The sequence below is a fragment of the Eschrichtius robustus genome, chromosome 15 (assembly GCF_028021215.1).
Source record: "Eschrichtius robustus isolate mEscRob2 chromosome 15, mEscRob2.pri, whole genome shotgun sequence".
Lineage (NCBI taxonomy): Eukaryota > Metazoa > Chordata > Mammalia > Artiodactyla > Eschrichtiidae > Eschrichtius > Eschrichtius robustus.
The window spans coordinates 21,366,539-21,394,049 of NC_090838.1; the positions used below are offsets into that span (position 1 = coordinate 21,366,539).

The following is a 27,511-nucleotide window of genomic DNA, read 5'->3' on the forward strand; positions in this document are numbered from 1 at the left end:
GCAGGGGGGTGAGGCCGTAGAATGTGATAAAAGGTATGGGCTTTAGGCTCAGACAGGCCTGAATTCAAATCTGCCACTTAATTAGCTATGGGACCATGAGTATATTACTGAACTCCATCTTCCCCAATTTCCTCATCTGTCAAATGGGGCTAATTCTGCCTGGTCATAGAATTATTGTGAGGATAAAATCACAATATGTAAAATGCCCAGCATGATGCCCAGTGTGTACTAGGTTCTCAATAAATGGTAATTATTAATATTTTCAGGGGTGGGGAGCAGATACAGGTTGATGGAGAAGATCTACCCTGAACTGCAGGAGGGCGTTCTAGTGGTTAGGCCCCAGGGAAAGGCTGAGCTCCCTTCCCCCGGTTGTCTGCAGCTGGCTGTGGCCTAGTGCTGTACTCTGCTGTGTCTCAGCACCATCTGGGAACACTGGGTAAACTGAATTCCTGCCCTCCCAAGAGGACTGCCCAGTCCCGACCCCCTGCAGCCTGAGGTCAGGGCAGGCTGGACCAGTGGATCGATGGCCCAGAGGGATGGGTTCATTTGGTTCTTTATTGGTTGTCTGGGCCCTAAAGCTGCCCTTCAACTTAGGGTCTCCCTGAGCTGCACAGAAAGACCTGCCACCTACTGGGGCCAGGAAGGGGGCACAGAGGTGGTCGTTGTCCTAATATACACACCCTACCCTTCGGGGCTTATGTTCTGGCACTGAGACTTCTAGGGGTGCAAACCTGTATCCTCAAGGTTTATATCTCATCATTCTCCAGCTGAATAGCATGAACCTCAAGCTCATTTGGGGTTTTCTTAGACTCCAGTGTTTCCCTTGGAAGCTCTTCTGCTCTCTCTCCAGTGTCCCTGGCTTCTACCTGTTCCCCAACCTCCCCTCCAGGGCCTGGGGCTTCTCTTGCAGCCTCTGCCTGTCCCCCAGCCTCCTGTACAGGTTCCAAGGACTCCCTTCTGGCCTCCACCTGTCCCCCAGCTTCTTCTCTGGGACCTGGGGCTTCATGTGCTTCTTGTCTTGATGGGCTTTTAGCCAACAGAGGCTGCCTCTCAACATCCTGTGGCTCTGGGGGCTCTTTGAGATCTGTGTGCCTTGGGTCCTCTCCGGGGAAGTTGACGAGCTCCGCAGGGGTCATGAGCCCATCCCCATTCAGGTCCTGGGTCTCCAGCACCTCATCCACTACCAGGATCACCTGTGGAAGGGTCTGTAGTGACGGAGATGCTCCCAGGAACCCTGACCCTCCCAACACCCCCCTGCATCCCTGCCATGCAGGCTTCGAGCCCTCCTTTCACAGGGGATTCACCGAAAGAGTCATGATGAAACAAACCAGAGCCCCAGGGAGCTGGGTCTTCTTCTGGGAGAAGGGCCCCCATCCAGCAGGGCTTACCGGGTTGGTGGTGGGAGAGTCAGAAGCTCCAGGGGCCAGAGTTGCTGTCAACATGGACAACAGCTCCAGGCCATCCAGCTGTCCACTCTGGTCATAGTCGTGGAGAGCAAAGAGGTAGAGGAGGACTAAGGAAGAGAGGCTGGGTCAGAAGAGGCATCAGGCGACAGGTGGGTCAGGCAGGAGGTGCGGGATGGCCCCAGGTCAGTCCCAGCTCTGGCTGCCCTGAGCCCCCCGTCCACTGGCCCCATCAGCCCAGCCCCTCACCCTGCTCCCGGCTCATGTGCTCTGGCTCCTCTTCCATCCTCTCTAGTCCCTTTAGGTAGCTCTGCAGAAGTCTGGCAGAAAAGCGGAAAATCAGTCCACGAGAGGCCGGTCTGCAGCCCCAGGCCTGGCCCTCAGGCGCCCCACCCCAGCCTACTCACTGAAGTTGCTCCTGGCCTGGCTGGAAGGGGTTGGGTAGAGGTCGATGCTGCACTTCAGGGTCCAGCCTGGAGAAGGGAGGGAAGCACCGGCCTTGCAAAGAGCCTCCTCTGAGGGCCCAGCCTCACAGCCTTCCATCCCCAAGCTCCTGGTAGAGTTCTCCCCCCAGACCCAAAGGGAGCTGCTTCTCCAGGTCCCCAGAAACCTTGTGGGGAGGAGGCCATTCTGGCCTCCTCAGAAGCAGAACCTTACTCCCCGGACTCTGCCTTTGCAGATTCCTAGCTTAGATGGTAAGTGAAAATCCCAATAAAACATCTGGTTTGGTGGAGGCCAGAGGAAGCCGCACCTAGTAGACACAAGTTGGAGACCCAAGAAACCAGCATAGTGGGCGGCAGGACAACATGCATCATGACAACCCTTCCTCTGTGATGCTGGGAGCCAAGGGACAGGTCTCTGGCTGAGCCCGGTGGCACTGCCCAGTTTTATACAGACCCGATTTGCTCCATGACACAGAGTGGACTCTTTTTTACCCCAAGTTGAGGGCATATATGTTGGTTTTGTAGTTTCGATCTGCTCAGGGGCTTTTTGTCAGTCTTTAAAGCTCAAGATTTGCTCGCAGTTCCGGACAGGGATCCCTGTTTGCCCAAGTCAATCCAGATGTGTGATGCCAGAGAGCTGGCAGGAGCTGTTACGGCAACTTTTGTCACTGCTGCCAGCCCTTGCTGCTGTGGCCGTATCCATCCCCCGACCCCACCCAGCATACCCACTGCATAGTATTAATACACAAAACCTCAAGAAAGATATTCAAATAAAATAGAAGTGATATGCTAATGATCTCTATTTCTTTGGAGCTTCCACTATAAGGTCTTGATAAGAGGACTGCAGCCCCTTCCCAAGCTCATAGCCTCACATCTCATTGGAAATGAGCTCCCGGTTTCCAAGTGAGTCCAGCAAACATGTGTCGATGCCCACCTTGCAGAGGGCACTCTAACAGGCACAAGGCAGAAGCTGAGGTGGTGGGGAGGATACAGAACTCAGGAAGCATACACCCAGTCTCCCGCCTCCCAGAGGGGCCCACAGCATACCTCCGATTCTCCAGAGACACCCCCCTGCTCCCAGCCCACGGCCCTGCCCTCTGAATCCCGTTACCTGGTGGTGCCGTCCTTGGGGGCAGCCTGACTCAGGGGCGGCAGCAGCAGCAGCACTAGCATTCTCATCGTCACAGGTAACATCCCTCCTGTAGCTGGAAGTAGGAACAGGGTTCGGGAATCAGAGGGAAGCGGTGTCTGCCACAGAGGGGGGGATCGGTGGGTTAGACAGGAACGCCTCTCTCCCTGCCTCTACCTGCCACCCAGGTGACAGGACTCCTGTGCAGGGAGGAGCCACACACGGACATCGGGAACTTGGCTCAAAATAAATCTTATTCCGGATCCAGCATGTAAAGCGCATAACGCAGACCTGTGCTGGGGGAAGCTGCGCTGCGGGCAGGAGCACCCCACTCCTCTTGCCCTGCCAGTCCCCCAGGTGCTCGCAGAAGTGCAGTTTAAGCACATATGATGTAGTTCAGTCCACTCATTTTACGAGTGGAAACTAGTTCAGAGAGGATAAGAAAAAGGCCAAATTAGAAGTGCATAGAGTCACAAAAAGACCAAGGCTTAAACAGGGAGGGAAACAGATTGTTGGTTTGTATCTATTAAAAACTCACTGAAGAACAAATCAAAAGAGACTAGACTCCTTGAAATAGGTCTACACTCAGGTAGGGCTTGAAAACACAACAAATCAGGGTCAATCCAACAGTGGTCCCAAGAATTGCTATTTATTAAACACAGGAAAACCAGATCCCAATAGAAAGGAAAAAAACAAAAACTTTCCTTTAGACCTACATTGTGTAGGCCCATTGGCAGCACATCACTTGATTAAATGAAAATAGTCAGAGTATCTATCAATGTGCAGAGCATGAAGCTTTCCAATTAGTCCCAGGATTGTGTACATATCATGTGAGTTTCTGAGGAAGCAGAAGCCCTCCAGAGCTGAGGCCTGAGACCTCAAACTCATCTTTAGGAAGACAAATCATCAGGTGCTTGATGGTCTAGAGCAGAGGATCAGGAACTCTCTGAAATGGTACCCTACACTTTGGCTGGCATTGCATTTTCCTGGAGAAAGGTGCATAGCTTTCAGCAGACTCTCAAAGAGTTCCATGACCCTGACAAGGTTCAGAACCAGTGCAAGGGAGGACATCAGCTTCCTAAGAGCTCTTCCTAGAGGCAGTGAGCAACTGGCCAACAGGTAGATACATGTGTAGCTGTGCAAATAGAGCTGCCTTGAGGAAGAAGCAGCACAACATGGAAGTCCACAAGAAGGTGAAGCTCCCGAGAGTCATAGAAACTGTCTCTGTTTTTCTAGACATATGTTGGCCCCAACAGATATAGTGAGTCTACGTAGTTTGTAGACTAAGACCTGCCGCAACCAAAAAAAAAAAAAAAAAAAAAAAAAAGCATCATGGAGCAGATAATAGGGGAAAAAAAAGAAACTAAAAATTAAATAATTAAAAAGGAAGACAAATAGCATAAAACAAGATGGTAAAAATAGATCCAAGTATATCAGTAATCATAATAAACATAAATTGTATAAACTCATCAGTTAAGAAATAGAGATTATCAAAGGGTACATAAAACAACATACAAGTTACATGCAGTTTTCAAGAGATTAACCTAAAAAGTAAAGTCACAGAAAACAAAACGGTGGAAGAAGGATATACAAAGCAATACTAGAGGAAAGAAAGCTGGCATAGTTTTATTGACATTAGAATAAATAGAATTTAAGGTGAAAAGCATTATTATTGATAAAAAAGTATCATGACAAAATGCACAAAAGTTTAATCCCCTAGGAAGATATAATGATTCTGAACCTGTATGTACCTAATAACATAGCCTCAAAACACCTAAAACGAAAACTGGCATAACACTATCACCTGTTAGAATGACCAAAAATCCAGAACATTGACAGTACCAAATGCTGACAAGGATGTTGAGCAGCAAGAACTCTCATTCATTGATGGTGGGAGTGCAAAATGGTACAGTCACTTTGGAAGACACTTAGGTGATTTCATTCCAGACTAAACATGTTCTTACCATACAATCTACCAATTAAACTCCTTGGTATTTACCCAAAGGAGCAGAAAACTCATGTCCACACAAAAACCTGCACGCAGATGTTTATAGCAGCTTTATTCATAATTGCCAAAATTTGGAAGCAACCAAGATACCCTTCGATAGGTGTATGGATAAAGAAATTGTGGTACATCCAGACAAAGAATATTATTCAGTGCTAAAAAGGAATGAACTATTCAGCCATGAAAAGACACAGAAGAATCTTAAATGCATATTACTAAGTGAAAGAAGCCAATCTGGAAAGGCTACACACTGTATGGTTCCAATTGTATAACATTCTGGAAAAAGCAAAACTATGGAGACAGTAAAAAGATCAGTGGTTGCCAGGGACTGGGCGTGAAAGGGATGAATAAGTGAAGCACAGAGGATTTTCAGGGCAGTGAAAATACTCTATATGATATTATAATGATAGATACGTGTCATTATAGATTTGTTCAAACCCAAACAACACCAAGAGTGAACCCTAAGGTAAACTATGGACTTTGGATGATTACGATGTGTCAGTATAGGTTCATCAGTTCATCGTGTACCCCTCTGGTGGGGCACGTTGATAATGGACGAGGCTGTGCATGTGTGGGGCAGGAGGTATATGGGAAACCTCTCAATTTTGCTGTGAACCTAAAACTATTCTAAAACAAATAAATTCTTTAAAAAAACTGGCATAAACACAATCAGGAAAATCGAATCTGCCATTATGGTGGGAGAATTTAACATACCTCATACAGTATTTGAAAAATTAAGCAGACTAAAAATTAGTAAGAATGTAGACGATTGAATAAAATATTTTCTAAGCCTGAGCTAATGAACAGAGAACCCAACTCCAGTCACTTAGCAAATACATTTTCTTCTCAACACATGTGGGATATTTATAAAAACTGACAAGCAGTAGGCCAAAGAATATGGCTCAGCAAATATTAAAGAGCCAAAGAATATGGCTCAGCAAATATTAAAGAATCAGTCTCATACTGTTACATGACTAAATGCAATTGTATTAGGAATCAATAACAAAAATGATGTAAAAATCTCATTTATATAAAAAATTTAAAAGGTACACTTACATATGGGTCAAAGAAGGATATCATAATGGAAATTGTTGAATACTGAGAATTGTATAATACTGGGAAAACATAAATCAAAACAAGGTATGTAGCTAAAGCAGTATTAAAGGGGAAGTGGATTGGGGAATTCCCTGGTGGTCAAGTTGTTAGGACTCGGCGCTTTCACTGCCAAGGGCCCAGGTTCAATCCCTGGTCAGGGAACTAAGATCCCACAAGCCGGGACTTTCCTGGTGGTGCAGTGGTTAAGAATCCACCTGCCAATGCAGGGGACACGGGTGAGAGCCCTGGTCCGGGAAGATCCCACATGCTGCGGAGCAACTAAGCCCGTGCACCACAACTACTAAGCCTGAGCTCTAGAGCCTGCGAGCCACAACTACTGAGCCCACACACTGCAACTAGTGAGCCCACGTGCCACAACTACTGAGCCCGTGTGCTGCAACTACTGAAGCCCATGCACCTAGAGCCCGTGCTCCGCAACAGGAGAAGCCACCTCAATGAGAAGCCCTCACACCACAACAAAGAGTAGCGCCCCACTAGCCACAACTAGAGAAAGCCCACACGCAACAATGAAAACCCAATGCAGTCAAAAATAAATAATAAATAAATAAATAAAATTTTTTTTAAAAAAGAGAGAAAAGATAAAACTTTTTTTAAAAAAAAGATCCCACAAGGTGTGTGGTGCGGGAGTGGGGGGAATATATATATACACATATATATATATACACACACATATATATATACATATATATGTATAGGGGAATTGGGTTGACTTAAAAACTTATATTAGAAGAAAGGCCAAGAGTTAATGAGTTAAGCTTCCAACTCAAGAAGCTAGTAAAGGAGAATAAACTTAAAGAAACTAAAAGAAATGAATAATAAAAGATAGAAGAAATTTAAAATATAATAGAGAGCAGCAATAAAGTGTTTCTTTAAAAGAACTAATGAACTACAAAACCCCTGACAATTTTCATTAAGAACAAAGAGAAAAGGCACAAATAAACAATATTAGGAACTAAAAGGGGACATAACTACAGGAATAGAAGAAATTTGCAAACTTAGCAGATATAGCCATTTTCCCAGAAAAACTTAACAGTAAAACTGACATCAAAATAAGTAGTAAATTTTAATAGTCCTATAACCACTGAAGACATTGAATCAGTGAGTATTAACCTATATTGTTTGAGGGACTATAGATGTGAACTATTTCTGGAGAGTAATCTGCAAATGTGTATTAACTGCCATAAAACCCCTACCCAACAATATCATCCTGGGGATTACGTAAGGAAAAACACAAACGGAAAAGAAATTATAAAGATATTTATAGCTGTGCTATTAATATTAGTCAAAGAACTGTAAACAACTGTAACATTTAGGTAATGGTTAAGCAAATCATATTATGTGACAGAGCCATTAAAAATGATAAATATTTCATGGGACTTCCCTGGTGGTCCAATGGGTAAGACTCTGAGCTCCCAATGCAGGGGGCCTGGGTTCGATCCCTGGTTGGGGAACTAGATTCCGCATGCATGCCTTAACTAGGAGTCCGCATGCCACAACTAAGAGTCTGCATGCCGCAACAAAGAAGCCCGCATGCTGCAACTAAAGATCCTGCATGCCACAACGAAGATCCCGCATGCCACAACTAAGACCCAGCGCAGCCAAAATAAATAAATTAATAAATATATATTTTTAAATGATAAATATTTCAAATTCATGTTTTAAAGGAAAAAATGGACAGATTTGAGCATATCAAAAGTTTAAACTTCTGTATTATGAAAGACACCATGAATCAAGTTCAAGAAGACAAGCGATGGAGGACTGGAGGGAACAGGGTTCAAGGCTATTTGGATTTTCAGCAGGGTGGAGTTCACCACCCCCACCCCCAGCAGAGGCTTGGAGACAGAGATCTCCATAGAGACCCCACGGAGACTGAGTGGAAATCCAAGAACGGCAGAGTTACGTGCCTAACCCGTGAGGATTCGAGTGAAGGCCCTGCCCACAGTGTTCTTGGCGGTTAGGAAGCAATGGCCTAGAGAGGGTCTAGGCAAGTGGACAGGAGGCCTGCCTCACCCAGTTCTTGGTATCCAGCGTGCTGCTGGTTTGAAAAGAGGGGTCTGAGGGCTCCAGGCTCTAAGGTGGAAGGAGGGGCACGAAACGGCTGAGAGGGCCAGCTGGCCAGAAGAGGCCAAAAGGAGAAGGCCAGAAGATATAGACCCTGGACTGGATGCCGCAGAGGACATCATGGGAAGCACCAGCTGAAGTCAAGACCTTGAGTGACAAGGACCAGGAAGGCGAGCCTTTGTAGGGAAGCAAGTGTAAATATAAGTTTATAGAGTAAACTTTTAGAGTAAGGGCAACCTTATAGAGTAAGGGCAAATGGTACTCATTTCTTTAATATTTATTGAGCACCTACTACATGTGAGGCACTATTTTATAAGTAAGATGATAATATTAGGTAAAATTACCTATTATTTTTCCTCCTTAAAGCTTACATACTTATGTAAGTAGGAAATGATACAAATGTTAAAGCAATGATGAAGAGAAAAACAGAGAAACACAGAATTGCTAAGGAATGGGTGGCATAGCCCAAAGTTTAAGGGTATGGGCCCTAATCTCTGGCTGCCTAAGTTCAAATCCAGGCTCTGCAACTCACCGTGTGCCTCCTGTGTTTCAGAACCTCAGTCTGTTAACATGAGGTGGATGAGAGCACCTCTCGGGGTGTGGTGAGGATTAAATGAGACAAGACGTGTAAAGCGCAGTGCCTGGTTATACAATAAGGCATTTTCCTTCCAGAAGTTTTTCTGGATTGCTCTGTAGTAGCTTCACACCATCCTGGTCTCCCCACCTGGATACCCTCAAATTGCTTTCTCCTCCCATCTGTTAACTGCCAGGACCTAGGCTAACAGGAGGCACAGGAGTAATTCAAATCCCTCAGAGCTGTCAAAACCTATTATCCAGGCTTAATGTGTTATCATCACTAGGAGTTGCCTTTTAAAAAAGGACATTTGGAAACTACAAAGAATGACTCTGGTGGTAGCAGTTCAGGGATAAAGGGGAAACACCTATCGGATCCCGCTAATCCAGTCACTCATTAGACCAACTGTGCTGGTTTGAAAAACATCTACCAATTCTTTCTTGTGGGAAGTAGCTGGAGTTAAATTTGCCTTTCCTTGTATATGATCTGGACTTAGCGACTCTCTTCAAATGAATAGCAGAAATGATGCCATGTGACCTCCAAGTCTGAGTCATAAAAGGCAACACGGTTTATGCCTGTTTCTGGTTCTCTCTCTCCCTCTCTTGACATGCAGGTATGCTTCTCTGGAGCTCTGAACCACCAAGGAAGAAGTTTGCCACGCTGAAAAGACCATGTGGAGAGAGCACAGAGGGATAGGGATGCTTGAGGAGCCCCAGTTGCTCTAGCCTCCAGCTGCTCACTTCCCCACCCAAGGGCCAGGCAGGTGAGAGAGCACACCTGTAGATCATTCCAAGCCCCAGCCTTCGAGCTGCCCCAGCCAACACTGATGGAGCAGAATTGAGCTTGCCTTCTCAGCCCTACCCAGAATGTACACTCATAGGCAGAGTCAATGTTATTGTTTTCAGCCACTGAGTTTTGAGGTGATTTGTCAAGTTGTCATAATGATTAGAACTGCCTTCTTGGCAGTCACACAGGGCCCTGCTCTCAAAAGGGCCCTGGGCTTAGTCTCTGCTGTCTCTATCTTGAAATTCCTAATCTTATTTTTGCACTGAGCCCTGAAAAGTGAGACCTAGTCCTGAACCCTGCCCACATGAATTACTCTTACTCTCCTCCTCTTGGCCCTATGTCACATGTGTGCAACTATTCAGCGTGTGCAGTGGACAGAGGACAGAGCTATGGAACCAGCCAGACCTAGGTTCAAATCCCAGCTCCACCACAGACTGTCCCCGTGACCTCGGGTAGGTTAATTACCCTCACTAAACTTATCTGCATAATGGAGATAATAATAGTACTTACGTCACAGAGTTACAGTGAATACTAAGTGGATAATGAATTACTTATTCTTGTCCCTGCCTCTGCTATCTTCTCGATTTAAAGAACCCTCCATACGCAGAGTACGCTTCCTTTGCTGGAACTTCACTGCTCCAAAACCTTCAATGGCTCCCTATTTCCACTACAGTCCAGAGTCTTCGCCTGGACATTTAAGGCCTTCTACAATCAGATATCAAGTTACCAGTTTAGACTCATCTTCCAGTGCTCCATTATACTAACACTCTGCTTCAAAGAGAGGGGTTACTGAAGTCTGCGGAAATACTTTTCGTTTTCACTTTGCAGTGCTTTTGCCCAAGCTGTTCCACCCTTTACCTGGAACATCCTGCGCCCTCCTGACAACCTTAGCACTCTGGTTGCAGCCCACTTCAGAAACAAATAATTGCATGTGGACTTTTGGTGTCATCTCAGTAATATTCTCCTAAATCATGCTTCCAAACGTGACATTTTTAGTACAGGTAACTCACCTCTATTATTTAAAGGAAGTCAGGCTAAGGCACCTCAAGTAATGTGTAATGAGGTTGGTGTAATGTGATTTCTTCACACTTTCACATTTCTAACTACAGTATTTACAAAAGCTTTTATGAGCAACAGAAATAAAGCAGCTATTGAACAACTGCCTGTCAAATAAAAACGTTCTTAATCATTTTCTATAACGTGCATAAACGTAATTTAACCTAATGACCACAGAAAAGCCACCACAACTGCTAGAGTTGTGATATAATTCAATAAAGTTATTCACATCACACACACACACACACACACACACACACTCACAATGATCCTCTAGCCTCTGATTTCTTCAAGCCTTTGCACCAGTGCATGGGAGGAGAGCCTGGCCTTGGAGTTAGACCTCTGATCGAATCCAGCCTCTCACAGGACTAACAGTGTGATCTCAGCAGGTGTCTTCGTGTCTCTGAGCTCTGGGACCTTCACTTTAAAAAATGGGGATAGTGGTATCTATCTTGTAGGGGCTTGGGGAGGATGCAATGGAATAATGTAGGTTGAGTGCATGGCAGTGAGTAGATGCTCCCTGAGTATTTCAGAGGCTCTAGGATGTGGCAGGGCCTTTTCTCTTGCTTGACTTCCCATCCAGTGCAAAACTGCTTGCACAGCATGCCTGTCAGTGGCCATCAGCCTCCACTGGACTTTCCAGGACAGGAGCCTACCACCCACAGGGCACGCATTCCATTTCTGCCTAATTCGAACTGTCGGAAGTAATTCTGAGCTCAATCCTCTCCCTTAACTTATCTCTCCAGGGCCGCTTGTGACTCCCAGCACCTCCCACCCCCCTGCGCAAGAGAAGAGGCACTGGCTATACAGCCAAATGGGTCCCACACCTGAGAGCTGGGCTCCCCCTGCCACTTCTAGCTGGGTGATAACCTCGGCCCCTCCCCGGTCCCCCTTTTCCTCCGCTGTCAAATGAGGATGAAACTCCTGCCAGCCTCCCCCCCGCACCCCCGGGACTGTCAAGAGCAACGAATGAGACACCGGAGGGAAAAGCCCTTGGGGGACTGTGAACCCCCCTCATCACAGCGAGGGAGCTCAGGCCTCGCTTTCCAGGCCCTCCCTCTACGTGCTCTCAGGGGTAACCTCGGAGAGGCGCCCAGAGGCGACAGCCAGCGCTCCGGCGGCGTCCGAGCCGCAGGGGATGCGGAGGGACTGCGCCTTCAGCCTCCGACCTGGAGGCCAGGAGACCGCCCCTGCCCGTGGTCCCGCCCCGCGGCGCCCAGTATTCCCGACTGCCCGCGGCGGGGTCCCCGGCCCCCAGCCCGCCAGCCCCGGGCGGGGCTCGCACCCACCTGCGGCGGCGCTGCGCGGCGCGGGCCGGGTCCGGCTGGGTCGTCGCTCGAGGCTGTGCGCCGCCGCGGCCGCCGCGCCTCGGCTCCCGCCGCCCGGCCCTCCCCCGGGCCGCTCCACGTGGCTGCTCCACGTAGCCCTCCCGGCTGCGGCCGCCGCCCTGGCCCGGGCAGAGTCCGGAGCGCCAGCGCCGTGGCCAGGGTCTCCGCCCCGCCCCGCCTGGCCCGCAGACCCCGGCCCTCGGCGGCCCGCACCGGGCGAGAGAGAGCGTGTGCGCGAGTGCGTGCGCGTTTGACAGGCACAGGCAACTAGAGAGAGAGAGGCAAAGAGACAGATGATGAAGCTGGTGCGTAATGAGAAGCACGTTTAACTGGGGGCTCCCTCCCTGCTGGGACCCAGATGTGTGTGACAAGATAGAATGTGACTTACTGTTAGCCTGTGTGATTGTGACTGGTGTATGTGGCTGTGTGGATGAGAGACCTGTGACGCGGTAGGGGGTGTTTCGTGTGGCTGTGCATCCAGTATGGCAGTACTCGAGAGAGTATGGCCAACGCGTGACTGTCCGGGTGTGTGACCGTACAGGACGTGAGTGGTGTGTCTGTTAGGGTATCTGGCTGAACTCTTCCATATGAGCCATGGTGGGGGGAGGGGGGCCTGGGAAAGTATCAGCTTCAGGGTGACAGTGGCAGTTGATTGCCAGCACAGTGTTGCAGTGTGTGGCTACAGCTTTGTGGTCAAAATGCAGTGTCACCAGTTTTCTCAGAGCAGCCAGTTCCTCCACCCAGGCTTCAGACTACTTCCTCATCCACTGGCTCAAAGACTTAGTTCTTTGAGCGCGTGACTTCTTATCTCTCTGGAATCTTCAACTTCTCCCTCCCCATCAGCTCCTTCCCATCAGCATCCATCCACAACCGCAAACTCACTCTCATCAAAGTCACGCTGTCCTCCTTCCTGTGGTGGACAGGTGGATACTGCTGGACACTACCTCCTTGGGTCATGGTATCATTGGTTTCGGCAATACCGTTCCTCTCTCTTTAGTCATTTCTTCTTAGTTTCTTCATGTGTCGGAGTTCCTCTGGGCTCTCTCCTCATTCCCCGTCTGCTCACGTGTTCTTCCATTCACGTAGCTTCCATCACTATCTCTTATGGGTTGAACTGTGTCCCTCAAAAATTCGTATGTTGAAGTCCTAACCCCCAATACCTCAGAATGTGACTTTATTTGGAAATAGGGTAGTTGCAGATATAATCAGTGAAGATGAGGTCATACTGGAGTAGGATGGGCCCCTAATCCAATATGACTGGTGTTCATATAAAAAGGAGAAATTTGGACACACACACACACACACACACACACAAGGAGAACAGCATGTGAAGATGCGGGCAGAGACTGGAGTGAAGCTTCTACACACCAAGGAATGCTGAAGATTTTCAGCAAACCACCAGAAGCTAGAAGAGAGGTATGGAACAGGTTCTTCCTCACTGCTCTCAGAGTACCAATCCTGCTGACACCTTGATCTTGGACTTCCAGTTTCCAGAACTGTGAGACAACAAATTTCTGTTGTTCAAGACAACCAGTTTGCAGCACTTTGTTATGGCAACCCTGCAAGCTAATATATCATCTAAATGCTGATAACTACCATATCTCAAATTCCAATCTCTGAGCCCCAGACCACATCAGGAACTGAACAGCCTACTGATTTGTGCCGGATCTTAATTTTTAGAGGTGACTGAGTGACAACAGAGAGAGGTCAATGCCACTGAAAGAAAAGTTCAATGTTACAGTTCCCTTAGGAAGAAGAGGCACAGCTCACCACACAGGACCACAGAGGGAAGCACCAGTGTAGGTCAGAAGGCAGAAAGGAGCAAGGGGAAGGCACAGGCCACAGCTTTTATTAAGCTAGAAAAGCAAGACAAGGCAGGTTAAACAGTTTAGGGTTGGCTAGTTTTAATAACTTCAGAGAGCTTTGGGGCATAGGGGCTGTCCCTAGTTGACTGGTCCCTGGTCCTGGGTTTATCTAGGAAAGGGAAAATATTGGTTTGGTGTGTGAGAGTTGGATAAAGGAAGTGGTTCAGAGTATGGCCTCTGGATTGCAGGGGAGATGTGAACAACTTTGGCTGTTAGTTTGGTCCTGTGATTAATGGATGCCAAAGAGACAAATTCAGAAGCTAAGAAAACACAATTAGAACACCTACCAGCACCCCAGACGTGTCTGAATCAGAATGCATCATCTTCCTCCTCAAAACTTCCCCTCCCCCCGCTTCCCTATCCCAATGTTACCACCATGCATCGCTGAATCTATGCAGTCAGAAAACTGGGGGTCGTCCATGATTCCTCCTTCCTCCCCCATCTCCAACCTACTACCAAGTCCTATCAATTCTGCCTCCTATCTTAAAGATCTTCACTCCTCTCCCGAGCTTCCCCTCAGTCCAGGCAGCCATGGTCCATGCCAAATGTCCGTTAACAGCCTCCTAATTGGCCTACTTTTCATCCCCCTCCAATCCATTCTCGAAGTAGCCTGAATGATTCTTCTGAAACATAACTCTGATCATGTCGCCCACCCCTTAAAACTCTGATGGCTTTCCTCCACCCTTAGGATAAAGCCTAACATCTTTTATGCAGCTGCCCACAACCTGATTCCTGACCATCTCACATGCTCCAGCAACACCAAATTTCTTTTGGTTCCTTTAAGAAGTCTCTCACATCCAGGCTTTTGCTTGTGCTCTTCCCTCTCCTGGAACAATTACTCTCTCCCCTCCTCCACCTTGCCTTGGAAACTACTACTTATTTTTTGATTTCGCCTTAAATGTATTGTCATTTAATAGCTGGGTGTGCTTTCTCTGATCCATGGAGTCTGGGCACCCTCCCCGGGGCTCCCGCTGCAGCTAGTACTTCCCTTATCTAGCACCATGCTCTGTTGCAGGGGTTCAACCCTGATTACACATTTGAGTCTTCCAGAGAGATTTTAAGTTGTTATTAATACTTAGGCTCCTCTCCAGACCAATCATAACAGCGGGTGGGGCCTGGGCACTGCTAGTTTTAGAAACTCACAGATAATTCCACTCTTCAGTCAAGGTTGAGTCATTGCTCTAGTAGATTACTTACTTGTTTCCATATCCCAATGAAGACAGGAACAGCATCCCAAGTGCCTGGTACAGAGTGGGTGATGAGTAAGTATCTATTGTACTTGTTACAGGGATTGTATGAGACAGCGTAGAGTGACACTGGACGAGTGGCTTTAACCCATGCGTGTGTGACTCTGTGCGGAATGCCACTCACTCAAGTAGCTGAAACTTGACTACGTGACACTGTGGGGTGTCGGTGTGAATGATCGTGTCCAGTGTGTAAGGGCCACTGTCAATGACTGAACACTACGGGAGTGGAGTGGTGTGACCACGTCAGCGGCTGTGCTCTGTGCGTGACTGACTGAGAGGCTGGGGGACTCTGGCCAGGCTGTCAGACTCGCCGCTCCGGGGCAGGGTTTGAGGAAGAAGGAGCTGGAGCTGCCCCTCAAGATGGCGGCTGCGGGGAAGGCCGCTAGTCCTCACAAGAGGCCGCAGGGCCGGTGACCGCGAAGCGGAAGCAGGAGCCGCAGAGGCGCGAGACCCGGCCCGCGAGCGGTGAGGCCACTCGCAGGACACTGGGGTCAGCTCCGCGCAGACTGCCCAGGCGCGGTCCACCCACACCCTCGACGTCCTAGCACCGCCCCTCGCCACGCCCGCCGACGGGAGCACGGGCGGTGGGCGGGGCCCGGGTCCCCGAATCGCCGGGCAGTGCGGGCGGAACCCGCACAGTCTGTCCAATGGCGTGTAACGGGCCGGGCCCAGCGCGCACCTGCGGGCCCACTAATCGAAGCTCAGGCGTCAGAGCCAGTCAAGAACTTGGGAGTGGAGACTCAGCAACGCGAGGGGCTGAGCTCCTCCCTGGGCCCCCAAGATGACAGCTGGACACAGTCCTTCTCTCTGCTTTTGGGACTTGGCGCTGCCCTCTACTTGGGCTACTACGGGCATGGGTGGCCCAGGAGGGTGCGGGTCCAGAGCTCTCGCCGGCGGGTGTAGGTAACTCGAGTCTGAAGGCAGCTTCCAGCCGGGGCTCGAGCCCTTTGTGGAGGCTGGCTGGGTGGGGTCTCCTGGCCCAGGTGAAATTTGACGCCACAGCCCCACCACCACTCCGGTCCCGCGCTCCAGCCAGGCTCAGCTTTGCTACTATCACCTAATGGAGAGTCGGTTCTTTGCCTGCCTGATGCTCTGCATCCCGCGTACTCCCCATGCCAGCTGGGCCTTTTAGGCATCGGAGGGGTGCTGCTGCCGATGATGTGGACAAACACTTGCGGAAAAGCGGGGTGGAAGGCATCCTGAGGTGTCAGGGAGATATGCACACTATCTTTTTCTTTTTAGGCAGTCTAGATGAGCTTCTCATTAGTTGCTCTGAATGAAGGAACCAGTTGGTGGGGTGGTGGCTAACTCCCAACATCATCCCATCAGCTTAGTAGGACCTTGCTTCTCTTAAGGACTGGCAGAGGTTCCCCGCCTAGCTCAGGACTAATGGATAACCATAACTGTCCTTGCTCATTCAGCCCTGTTTTAAGTTCTAGGCTCTCCATGTAGAGTGCAATGGAAAAGTCCGAAGAGGATGATTTTGATGAACTTGGAAATTTTATTCTCACTGAAATTTATGTAAGTTACATAGCCACGAAAATCTAAATCTTTTAATTTTCATTAAACTCGGTTCTAAGTAGCTGAGTCTAACAAGAAACCTATTGATTCAAGCCCTTTAAAAAGATCTATAGGGAAATTTAATGTTACCTCAACTTTTCTGTATTTTCAGAGCTTTATATATACATCCTATGTATTGTTTATAGAATACATGTGCCTTAGTAAAACAATTTTAAAAATCCAAACCTCACAATACCCTATAAACCTTACCTTATATGCCTGATTTGGAAAGTCAGTCATTTCAGAACAGAGCTGTCCTGAACTAAACATTTTCCTTTGCTTACAACCAGCCACAGAGAAGTCAGAGACCTCTGCCACTTTATACTCCAAATCCTTCTTTGATTTCCAAATACTGGTTTAAATGCAGGGAAAGTGTCATTCTGGACACTCTGAGGACATGCAGTTTGGATTGTCCAGCATGGTAATGGATTGGGATTGATTCATCCACAGTGACTAATGGCATTTAACTAATTAATTCTCAGGGATAAGTCAAGAAACACTTCACTAGAGTTAAAATGAAACTAACCCACATACATCAAACCTGTGATTTATTAGCACCTTGTTCTACACAACTGAGCTGTTTGACCAAAGATTTAATAAATTGATAACTCAAAATCTTGGCAACTAGGAGGTAATATAGTAAAGTGACTAAGAGCACAAACTCTTAGTTTCAATCCCAGCTCCATTGCTAACTAGCTTTGGCACATTTTGTGACCTTTGACGACTTACTCAATATTCAAACACGTTCCCACAGGGGGATCATAGTACCTATCTCAAAGAGCTATTGTGAAGGTTATAGGATATAATCATGTAAAATGCTTAGCACAATAATTGGCACATAAGGAGCACTCAACAAATCTTACTAGTATTAGTGGTAATATAATTATTTTTTACACTTTTTAATAGAAGTATAGTTGATTTACAATGCTGTGTTAATTTCTTTTATTTATTTATTTATTTATCTATCTATCTATTTATTTATTTATTTATGGCTGTGTTGGGTCTTCGTTTCTGTGCGAGGGCTTTCTCTAGTTGTGGCAAGCGGGGGCCTCTCACTATCGCGGCCTCTCTTGTTGCAGAGCACAGGCTCCAGACACGCAGGCTCAGTAATTGTGGCTCACGGGCCCAGTTGCCCCGCGGCATGTGGGATCTTCCCAGACCAGGGCTCGAACCCGTGTCCCCTGCATTCGCAGGCAGATTCTCAACCACTGCGCCACCAGGGAGGCCCCTGTTGTGTTAATTTCTGCTGTACAGCAAAGTGATTCAGTTACACAATTTATATACATTCTTTTTTTATATTCTTTTCCATTATGGTTTATCACAGGATATTGAATATAGTTCTCTGTGCTATACAGTAGGACCTTGTTGTTTATCCATTTCATATATAATAGCTTACATCTGCTAACCCCAGCCTCCCACTCCATCCCTCCCCCAACCCCCTCCCCCTTGGCAACCACAAGTCTGTTCTCTATGTCCGTGAGTCTGTTTCTGTTTCGTAGACAGGTTTGTTTCTGTCATATTTTAGATTCCACATATAAGTGATATCATATGGTATTTGTCTTTTTCTGACTTCACTTAGTATGGTAATCTCTAGTTGTGTCCATGTTGCTGCAAATGTGTGTGTGTGTGGTTTTTTTTTTAATGGCTGAGTAGTATTCCATTGTATATAGGTACCACATATTCTTTATCCGTCTGTCAATGGACATTTAGGTTGTTTCCATGTCTTGGCTATTATGAATAGTGCTGCTATGAACATAGGGGTGCATGTATCTTTTTGAATTAGAATTTTGTATGGATATATTTTGTATGGATTGCTGGATCATACGGTAATTCTATTTTTAGTTTTCTGAGGAACCCCCATACTGTTCTCCATAGTGGCTGTACCAACTTACATTCCCACCAACAGTGTAGGAGGGTTCCCTTTTCTCCATATCCTCTCCAGCATTTGTTATTTGTAGAGTTTTTAATGATGGCCATTCTGACTGGTGTGGGTTGTTACCTCACTGTAGTTTTGATTTGCATTTCGCTGTTAGAGTCGTTGAGCATCTTTTCATGTGCCTATTAGCCATTTATATTTCTTCTTTGGAGAAATGTCTATTTAGGCCTTCTGCCCATTTTTTCTTTTTTTTTCTACCCATTTTTCGATTGGGTTGTTTATTTTTGTTGTTGTTGAGTTGTATGAACTGTTTGTGTATTTTGGAAATTAAGCCCTTGTCAGTCTCATTGTTTGCAAATATTTTCTCCCATTCTGTAGGTTGACTTTTCATTTTATGGTTTCCTTTGCTGTGCAAAAGCTTGATTAGAAAAAGCTTGATCTGTAAAAGCAGATGTAAGCTTGATTAGGTCCTATTTGTTTATTTTTATTTTTATTTCTATTGCCTTGGGAGGCTGACCTAAGAAAATATTGGTACAATTTATGTCAGAGAATATTTTGCCTAATATCATAATTATTATTCCACTTTGCCTTTTGCTAGCTGTGTGACTTTGGGCAAACATCTTAACCTGTCATAGTTTCTTATAATAACGTTGGGTTTAGCCTAGTGCCAGCAAATAGCATACAATGAATCACAGGTGTTATTATTCCAGGGCTTAAGACCCAGGGTACGAGTCACAACAGTCACAGTACCAACCTGGCCTCTCTAGTTCATAATTTACGTAGCCCCTTTTGACTGCAAGAAGAGATAGGAATCTGGTCCTTGGGTCCCTTCAGGCCTGCAACAGAAATGCAATTTCTATTTCTTGAGTCTGAGGCCTTCTGTCTTTGTACAGCATACTCCCCCCTCATAAGCCTTCTTTGTGGCTAGGCCCTCTCATTCACTTGATGTGTATCCAGAAGAACCAAGCAGAGGGGTTGAAAGGGCTAAGTCCCCAAAGACCTCGTCTGGCCCACCATCCTATCCCTGTTACCTTCCTCCTGGCTGGCATGAAGAAAGAGAAAATCTGTTCCCATTGGGACTATTCCTCCTTTAGAGTATGGTCTAACAGCAGGGGCTGTTAAGTAAGAAAATGAGGTGGTGCGGTACAAAGAAGCCCTTCAGCAGCGAGCACATGCAGTAGGGAATGGGAATATGCAACAATGGAATGCTAAAATCAGGAGCCAGCATGACCGGAGCTAGTTTTGAGATGAGAGTGTGGATAATTCAACTAGCAGAAGTGTAGACAATTCAAAAGGCAAAAGTCACAGATTGAATGGTGCTGCATTTCTTCAGCCTCTGTCCAGGATCCCAACCTTTCCTGCAGATCAGCTGGGCAACTTATTTTATATTACCTGCTCTCTCCAAAATGGGTTTGGGGCATGGATAGGTTGAGTGTGGAAGTCGGTTCAGGGGCAATTCTGGAGAGGTGACACTCTAGGACTGGAGTTGGGGCCCTACTGGGACTATCTTAACAGAGGTGACTTGACCATTCCAGATTGAGGTATGCTAGATTCCTCACGCCCAGACAAAGCAGTGCCCTCCAGGCTGGCCTCTGGAAAGGGGTCACTGTGGTATCGGGTACCTCACTGGCTTGGTGCAAAAATCAGGGGAGTGAGGCACATTGTGTTGTGTGGTTACAGAGGCCACAACTGGTGACTGGGTCCCAGTTTCTGGCCTTCCTGGAGCAACACTGTCCAGTCACTGTGGAGACTTTCTACCCTACGCTCTGGTGTTTTGAGGGGCGGCTACAAACCATCTTCAGTCTTAACTGCAGTCTCCGCCTGTAGTCCCTTACTCAAGGTAAGAAGGGACAGATGGGGGTGAACATGAAGCTGCAAGTACAGGGGAATCCTACTCATGTACCTCTTCTAAAATGGGGGTAACCTTTGCCCCATCTACCTCAGTGTGCTAAGGGTAACCAGAGTGGCTATATGGAAAGGCTATTTAATTGCACAACCATGAGGGAATACTCAAATCTTTTATGTCCCATCATACCTTGTTACAGTCTTAATGTTTTGCATAATGCATGCCCTCAAATGATGCTGGTAACTTGTGGGAGCTGTTTCGGGAGGGAGAGGAGGGTGTAAAATCTTTCGAAGTACATGGAGTTCCTAATAGTATCTTTCTGTGCCCTTTTCTCCAAAATCACAGGGAAGTTCTCGAAACCCCGGATAGAGGACAGCTCCTCCGAGACTGGGCCAGCCAGCCTAACAGCAGTCAATATCCTGACCCTACCACCCAGCCCATTGTATTACTGCTTCCTGGTGTCACAGGCAGTAGTCAGGAGACATATATCTTGCACCTAGTTGACCAAGCTTTGAAGGATGGCTATAGGTAAGGATGGACACAGCCCAGCGGGAAGTGCGTGGTGTCTGATAACTTATAATTGTGTGTGTTAGGGGTCGGGGGAGGGTCAATTCAGACCCTGGTAGCTATGGGGAGGAGGTGCCATAGGAAGGGCACCTTTTGACCGAAGCCTTTCTGCAACCTACCAAAAAGGGGAGAGGAGCCCTTAGGGACAGTCTGCCTAACATGTACCCGTGTGTGCCACAGGGCTATCGTATTTAAGAACCGGGGCTGCCGTGGGGAAGAACTGCTGGCGAGTACCCTCCTTCCTCGTAGTGGCCCTTCACCCCACTCCCTTCAGAGACCCTGGGCCCTGGGCCTCAACCTACCTGTCTTCCATTTCTTGAGCCCTTTCACTTTTCTGCCTTCTGGTCAGGGCCTCCTTCCCTACCCAGTGATCCAGTTTGCCTCAGACCTACAGGACCTTCTGTGCCCGCAACACTGAAGATCTGGAGACAGTCGTGAACCACATAAAGAGCTGCTACTCCCAAGCTCCACTGCTGGCTGTGGGCATCTCTCTCGGAGGGTAAAGGCTGCCTGCACTTAACCCAAAGGCCCAGTCTTCCTTTTTCTCTTTCCTCCTCCATGTTCTCTCCCATTCTCCTGTTCCAACTCGCCAATACAAACCCTTCTTTCATGGCCCCTGGTCCAATCCTGCAGGATATTAGTGCTGAACCACCTGGCTCGAATGGGATGGGCTGCGGGGTTGGTGGCAGCACTGACTCTACCTGCATGCTGGGATTCCTCTGAGACCACCTGCTCCCTGAAGACCCCACTGAACTCACTGCTCTTCAATTAGCACCTCACTGCTGGGCTCTGCCGAGCTGTGAACCGGTAGGGTCTTGACAAGTGGAAAAGGGAAGCAGACAGGGTAGGATGGCAGACGTGCCACGTTCTCCCAGTGCTCGGGTCAGTTCCCTATCTGGACTTTCTCACTCGTGAGATAAGACAGAGGCTGGCTCTGGGTCAGGTCCAGGAGTAGAGCCAAAGCCCTATGTGTTCTTTTTTTTTTTTTAATTTTTTTTTTTTTTTGGCTGCGTTGGGTCTTCGTTGCTGCGCGCAGGCTTTCTCTAGTTGTGGCAAGCGGGGGCTACTCTTTGTTGTGGTGTGCGGGCTTCACTGCAGTGGCTTCTTTTATTGCAGAGCACAGGCTCTAGGCGTGGCCTTCAGTAGTTGTGGCCCTCGGGCTCTAGAGCACAGGCTCAGTAGTTGTGGCACGTGGGCTTAGTTGCTCCACGGCATGTGGGATCTTCCTGGACCAGGGATCGAACCTGTGTCCCCTGCATTGGCAGGCAGATTCTTAACCACTGTGCCACCAGGGAAGTCCCACCCTATGTGTTCGTTTGCAGAAACAGAAAGGTGATGGAAAAGGTGGTGAATGTAGACTTTGTGCTACAGGTAGTCTTTCAACTATCCCCTCTCTGCCCAAAACTGTTCTTCCAACACCTTATTCCCTATCCTCATCCTAGCCTATCCCACCCGCCACCACCTGCAGGCCCGCACAATCTGCCACTTTGATGAGCGCTACACAACTGTGGTCTTTGGATAGCAAGACTGTGCTGCCTGAAGCTGAGACACAGATATAGAGAACAAACGTATGGACACCAAGGGGGGAAAACTGCGGTGGGGTGGGGATGGTGGTGTGCTGAATTGGGCGATTGGGATTGACATGTATACAGTGATGTGTATAAAACTGACTGATTAAAATAAATAAATAAATATAAATTAATCAATTAATTAATTAATTAAAAAAAAAAAAAGACTGTGCTGCCTGTTACCGAGCAGCAAGCCCAAGAACCAAGGTAGACGCCATCCAGATCCCTGGGCTCTGCCTCAATGCAGCTCATGACCCCTTCTCCCCAGTCCACGGTGAGCACCTGGGATCTGGATGCTTTAGGCCCCAGGGGAAATGGGCCATGCAGTGCAAGTGGAGAGAACCTGGGCTCTCAGCAGAGGCCAGGGTTCCTGACCTCCTCTCCAACCCCTCCTAGCCCTTCCCCTACAGGCTGCCCAACATTCTCCCCACGTTGCACTGCTCATCACAGCTCAGGGTGGCCACATCGGCTTCCTGGAAGGATTGCTCCCCTGGCAGCACTGCTACATGAGCCGCCTCTTGCATCAGTATGCCAAAGCCATCTTCCAGCACCCAGCAGAGCTGCTCAGCCTCAGGGCACCCACTCCTTCTGAGGGAGGCAAAAGCTGACAAGAGTACCATCTGGAGCCTCAGTTCAGTCTTCACTTGTTTATTAAATATCAACTTTTCCTGCCTAATGCGCTGAAGTTCATTTTCCCTTTTCTCAAGGCTAGGGTAGACTGTCCAGGAATTTACTGCATATTTAGCCTGGCTGGCTTGGAGCTACCCAGCTGAACCCAAAGATTACTGCCTGATCCTTCCTTTTGCCCCTTCCTTCCCTAATACCAAGTCCCAGGCCAGTGCTTGCCCCAGCAAATGCAAGGGGCTCATGTGAAGAGCAACTGGCCACGAGGCTGTGAGGGGAGGAGAAGAAAACGACTGTTCCTGCAGGAAGGACAGCACTGCCTCCAGGTTCTTGGGCATCTTCACATATTTCTGGAGAAAGGACAAGCTCAACTCTGGAGCCTCTGGTAGGCAGAGGGAAGGAGACAGGTGGTGTGGCCTGGCCTTCAGACACCACTGTCCTGGGCGGATCCACAGATGACGAATGCAAGGTTCCCAGGACTCAGTGTCGCACAGGGCCACAACTGGAAAGGGCAGGCACTGCCCGTTAGTCTCATCAGAGGCAACCTCAGCTGTGGACCCAGGTGGCGCGAGCAGTGGGCTCCAGGCCTCCACACTGGTCTGGAAGGTGGCGGTGTCCAGGCCCCTGGCTCCCTGGGAGCAGGGAGGCTAGAGAAAAGCTGGAAAGGCCCTCTGGAGCAGCAGGATGGTCATAACGATAAGCCCGACACACAGCAGCAGCAGCAGCCATACAGGAACACTCCCTGCAAGGGGGGAAGGGAAGAAGTCAGGAGGCAAAGCATCACAGCCCAGAGAACAGAACCATTCAAGCAGGGGGTAGATGGCTACAGATAAGCATCCCATTCTCCAGGAGGCAAGTTTTCGCTACAGCGAAAGCTGGGGTGGTTCCCCCACCCCACCCACCCCAATGACTCACGTCGTGAGGGCAGCAGGTGTAGCTGGCAACGGCTATCAACAGCCACAGAAAACAGAGCAGTTTCCTGGGACCCAAGGAGCTCTGGACCACGACCCTTCTCAGGTAGAAAGGCCACATCCGTCACCACGATGCCATGGGCCTCCTTCACGTAGTACAGGCGCTGGGGACAGGAGGAAAACTAGTGAGGGGAGGCCCAATTGGGAACATTCCTTCTGGAAAACACGGCCTCTGCCCCCAGAAGACTTTCCCGCTACGGGCTGGGCCAGACTCCTTCCTGCACACTCAGTGCAGAAGCAGGCCTAGAATCCCCACTCCAAAGAGCCCTCAGGGCTGTGCCCACCTCCACCCATTACCTGGAGAGAGAAAGCTATGTAGATGGCAACAGAGCCAGTGACCGTGCCCAGGCCTAGGAAGGTGCCCGATTCACTGCAACAAACAATAAAATGCTCGCTGTCCTGGAGTCTGTGCAGCAACAACAGTCCTCAGGGACTCAGGCAGCACGTCTCCCTGAGCTCCCCCTGGTCCCCCCAAACCCAGCCAAGCCACCACTGTCTCACACCTGACACTAAGGCAGGAGATGACTTCATGGCCACAGGACTTGGTCCGAAGGGGCAAGAACGTGGAGCCATCCCAGGCTGTGAGGTAGCAGGGCGGGGGCTGGCGCAGACGCTTGTGGGGAATCTGTACCGTGAAGAGTCGCAGCCCAGCAGGCTGGTCTGGAACCTGCCCAAACCTGGGGGCCAGGCGAGAAGCTGTTCAGCTCCTGGGGCCTGCCCAACCCTCCTCAGAGGTGTGTGCCCTCCTGCACCCTGGTCAGGCCTAGGGTAACACCCGACAGGGCTCCGGTCCTCCCCAGCTTCCCCCCAGTCTCCTCCCACTGCTCCCCCTATCTGGGCTGTGCCTCTTTCAGCCACCCTCCGGGGTCCTCACACCTGCAGGCCTGGTAGCGGTAAGGCGTGTTAGAAAAGGTGGGTCCGTTCTCTTGCCAGTGCAGCTGTGTCACCAGCTGATCCTTCTGCCACACGGAGGCCTTAAGGTCCCAGCCCACAGTTACCAGCTAGGCAGGAATCAAGATTCCAAGGATGGACAGTTAGGGCATCCACTTACTGGACAAACAGCATAATCACCTACTTTTTCCACCCTCTCAACTCCTCACCTTGCCATCAGGCCCCAAAGCCAGGTCCTCAATCTCCCCTTCGTGGGCTCTGAACTCCAGAACTTTCTCCAAGGTGGGTACCTGCAGCCAAACCACCACCATAGTTAGCCTAGGTACCCGGCAAGAGCGCAATGATACTCACCCCTCTTCTCTACTAATGGCCGCTCAGTGCAGACTTCACTCCCAAGTTCCCCAGAACCCATGTTCAGTTTCTCACAATTCTGGCCTTGCTGCTACTGACACTCATTCTCTAACCTCCCCAAACCACACCTTCCAGACACGAACGTAGCCATCCGTCCCTCCAGTGGCAAGCAGGGTATTATCATGGTTGAAGCATACAACTTTCTGCAGTGGATCAGGGCCGAAGTCTGTCTGCACCGCCTGCAGATTCTCTACGCTGAATTCTACCTCCTCCTGGTGGGTTTCAGCTCCAGACTGCTCTGCCGGGGCAGCCCTTTTCCTTTGTCGAGGCCCCTGCTCCTTGGAACCTGCAACACAAACAGCCTGCCAGGTTCCAGGTTTCTAAAGTAAGTAGGACTGGCCCCCTCTCTAGTGGTGAACATCGAGCTTCTCGCCTGCCACCATAACCCCACTTCCAGCCCCACTTCGTCAGAGACCAAGATGAGAGAGATCTTACTTATTTAACCCTCTTCCCAAAGCTAGAGAGGGGGCTCTCACCTGCCTTCTCTGCCTTGTTTTTGCTCTTCTGCTGATGAGTCTGGAAGCGCAGGAGCTGACAGTGGGCATCCTGCCCCGCAGCAAGGATGTTACCAGCCAGCGCCAAGTTCATGGTGGCCCGTGTCTCTGTGTCATGGGAGTGTAGTAAGGAGGCGCTAAGGCGCCCATTAATCTGCTCCAGTTGCAGAAAGTGCTGTGGGAGAGGGAACCAGGATGAGGTCCAGAGAGCACCTCAAGGGCAAACTAACATCCTATAGTCTGATGCCCTACCCCTTTGCTAACTACACTTTCCAGTTTAAAAGACTTTTTGCAACCTTTTTTCTTTTTTGAGCCTCACGAATCTGTAACAGCAAACAAGCCTCTAGTTTGCAGAACAATATGATGACGCTCAGAAGAGTAAAGAAACATAGATTATATTTCACTCGCCGCTCCTATTAGGCAGGCAGACAAGTCTATGTGGCCTCCCTGGAAAAAGCCAGGATAAGACTCCTGGTGCTAATCCTGAGGTCGAACTGAAGCGTTCCTGCCTAGGTAGCGCCGTGTGCAGTTTTCACTTTACCTTAGGAGCGTCTCAATTGACCGGTGAGTGAGTTCTCGATTGAAATTCGCGCCGGGACGCCCGGCATGCCGGGGTTCCCACCCGGGAGGGGCCGGGTCCGAAGCAGGGGTGCGGCCGGTCCCCAGACCCTCCCAGAATCGCCCTCAGCCCGTGGCGCGACCCGGCCCAGTGGCACTGTACTCACCACGCCGTTCTTTATGCCGGTCTTGGCGGCGCCTCCTCCGCCCGCAGCGATGAGCAGCCCAGCGCTGGGGTCGACCTGAAGCGCGTACAACGGGAACGGGGCCCGGTACAGCTCTGGCGCCCGGCGCCGACCCATCCCGCTCGCCCCGCGCTTCACTGTCTGAGCCGAGGCACCGGGGACATGCCGCGCCCGGCCTTCGACTGCTGCTCCGGTCGTTGTTGACCTTGGTCCGGTCGCCGCCGGGAGGACTCCAGACCCCTCTCACAGCCGCCGGGTTACCGAAACTCTAACTACACACAAGGTTCCCTATCACTGCCGCGGGCCGCCTAACCCGGTCTCGCAGACGCGCAAGGCGCAGGCGCACCGAGCCCGCACTCCTCGCGCAGGCGCAGAGCCGCCAATACGCGTCAGCACTAGCCGGCCGCGGGCAGGCGGAGCCTCAGCTCCAGGATGCCGTTCTCCGCCCGCTTGTGACGGCAGACTCCGCCATCTTCTTGCGGGGCGTTGGGGGGCGCGTACCAGCTTCAAGAAAATGTCTTGTTCTGCAGGAGCGCGGTGGGTAGGGGCGGAGACGGGGTGTGCTAATGAAGGTTAAGGAGGGTTAATAAGCCTTTAATAAAGAAATCCGTGGATTAGGACTGTCCACACTTCAGGAGTGATACGCAGACTCGTCAATCGCAGCCTTTACGTTTACCCCAGAGACGAAGTGATTTATCCAAGGTCACACTCCGGAAAGTGACCTCTCTCTCTTGCTTCTTAATGGACGCAGCGTGGACTTTAAAACAAACCTGGCTTCAAATCCCAATTCCACAGCTTCCTAGTATGAGGAAACCACTATTTAACTTCACGGTTAACACCTAGACTCCGTAGTTGGCAGAGGTGGGAATTGGCCATTCTCGAGGCTCCACACCCGCTCCTGCACCTTTTGTGGGTGGGGACAGCTCCCCTCTGATACTCTCAGCGAT

The 27,511-nt window shown here is 49.2% G+C and overlaps 3 protein-coding genes across 4 annotated transcripts; 1 reads left to right on the forward strand and 2 right to left on the reverse strand.

Annotated features, from left to right (window-relative positions):
• Positions 1 to 233: 233 nt before the first annotated feature.
• On the reverse strand, positions 234 to 11,967 carry CGREF1 (cell growth regulator with EF-hand domain 1). Its single transcript, XM_068564023.1, has 6 exons — positions 11,863 to 11,967; positions 2,958 to 3,051; positions 1,811 to 1,876; positions 1,653 to 1,723; positions 1,389 to 1,513; positions 234 to 1,193 (listed from the first exon to the last, which is right to left on the reverse strand). The coding sequence occupies exons 2-6, from the start codon at positions 3,038 to 3,040 to the stop codon at positions 747 to 749; spliced, it is 792 nt and encodes a 263-aa protein (XP_068420124.1). The 5' UTR covers positions 3,041 to 3,051; positions 11,863 to 11,967; the 3' UTR covers positions 234 to 746.
• On the forward strand, positions 11,712 to 23,038 carry ABHD1 (abhydrolase domain containing 1). Its single transcript, XM_068564145.1, is given in 13 exon segments — positions 11,712 to 12,149; positions 15,338 to 15,423; positions 15,559 to 15,883; positions 20,130 to 20,253; positions 20,256 to 20,289; positions 20,641 to 20,823; positions 21,043 to 21,088; positions 21,249 to 21,361; positions 21,496 to 21,669; positions 22,185 to 22,233; positions 22,331 to 22,391; positions 22,597 to 22,704; positions 22,827 to 23,038. Coding segments are annotated over 13 exon segments (1,953 nt in total).
• Positions 23,039 to 23,062: 24 nt separating this feature from the next.
• On the reverse strand, positions 23,063 to 26,906 carry PREB (prolactin regulatory element binding). 2 transcript variants are annotated; one of them, XM_068564987.1, is made up of 9 exons: positions 26,547 to 26,906; positions 25,804 to 25,996; positions 25,396 to 25,613; positions 25,126 to 25,206; positions 24,902 to 25,026; positions 24,529 to 24,702; positions 24,323 to 24,395; positions 23,970 to 24,129; positions 23,063 to 23,796 (listed from the first exon to the last, which is right to left on the reverse strand). In XM_068564987.1, the coding sequence occupies exons 1-9, from the start codon at positions 26,679 to 26,681 to the stop codon at positions 23,702 to 23,704; spliced, it is 1,254 nt and encodes a 417-aa protein (XP_068421088.1). In that variant the 5' UTR covers positions 26,682 to 26,906; the 3' UTR covers positions 23,063 to 23,701. The 2 variants fall into 2 exon arrangements, with proteins under 2 accessions (XP_068421088.1, XP_068421089.1); XM_068564988.1 differs by lacking the exon at positions 23,970 to 24,129.
• Between the last annotated feature and the right edge of the window lie 605 nt (positions 26,907 to 27,511).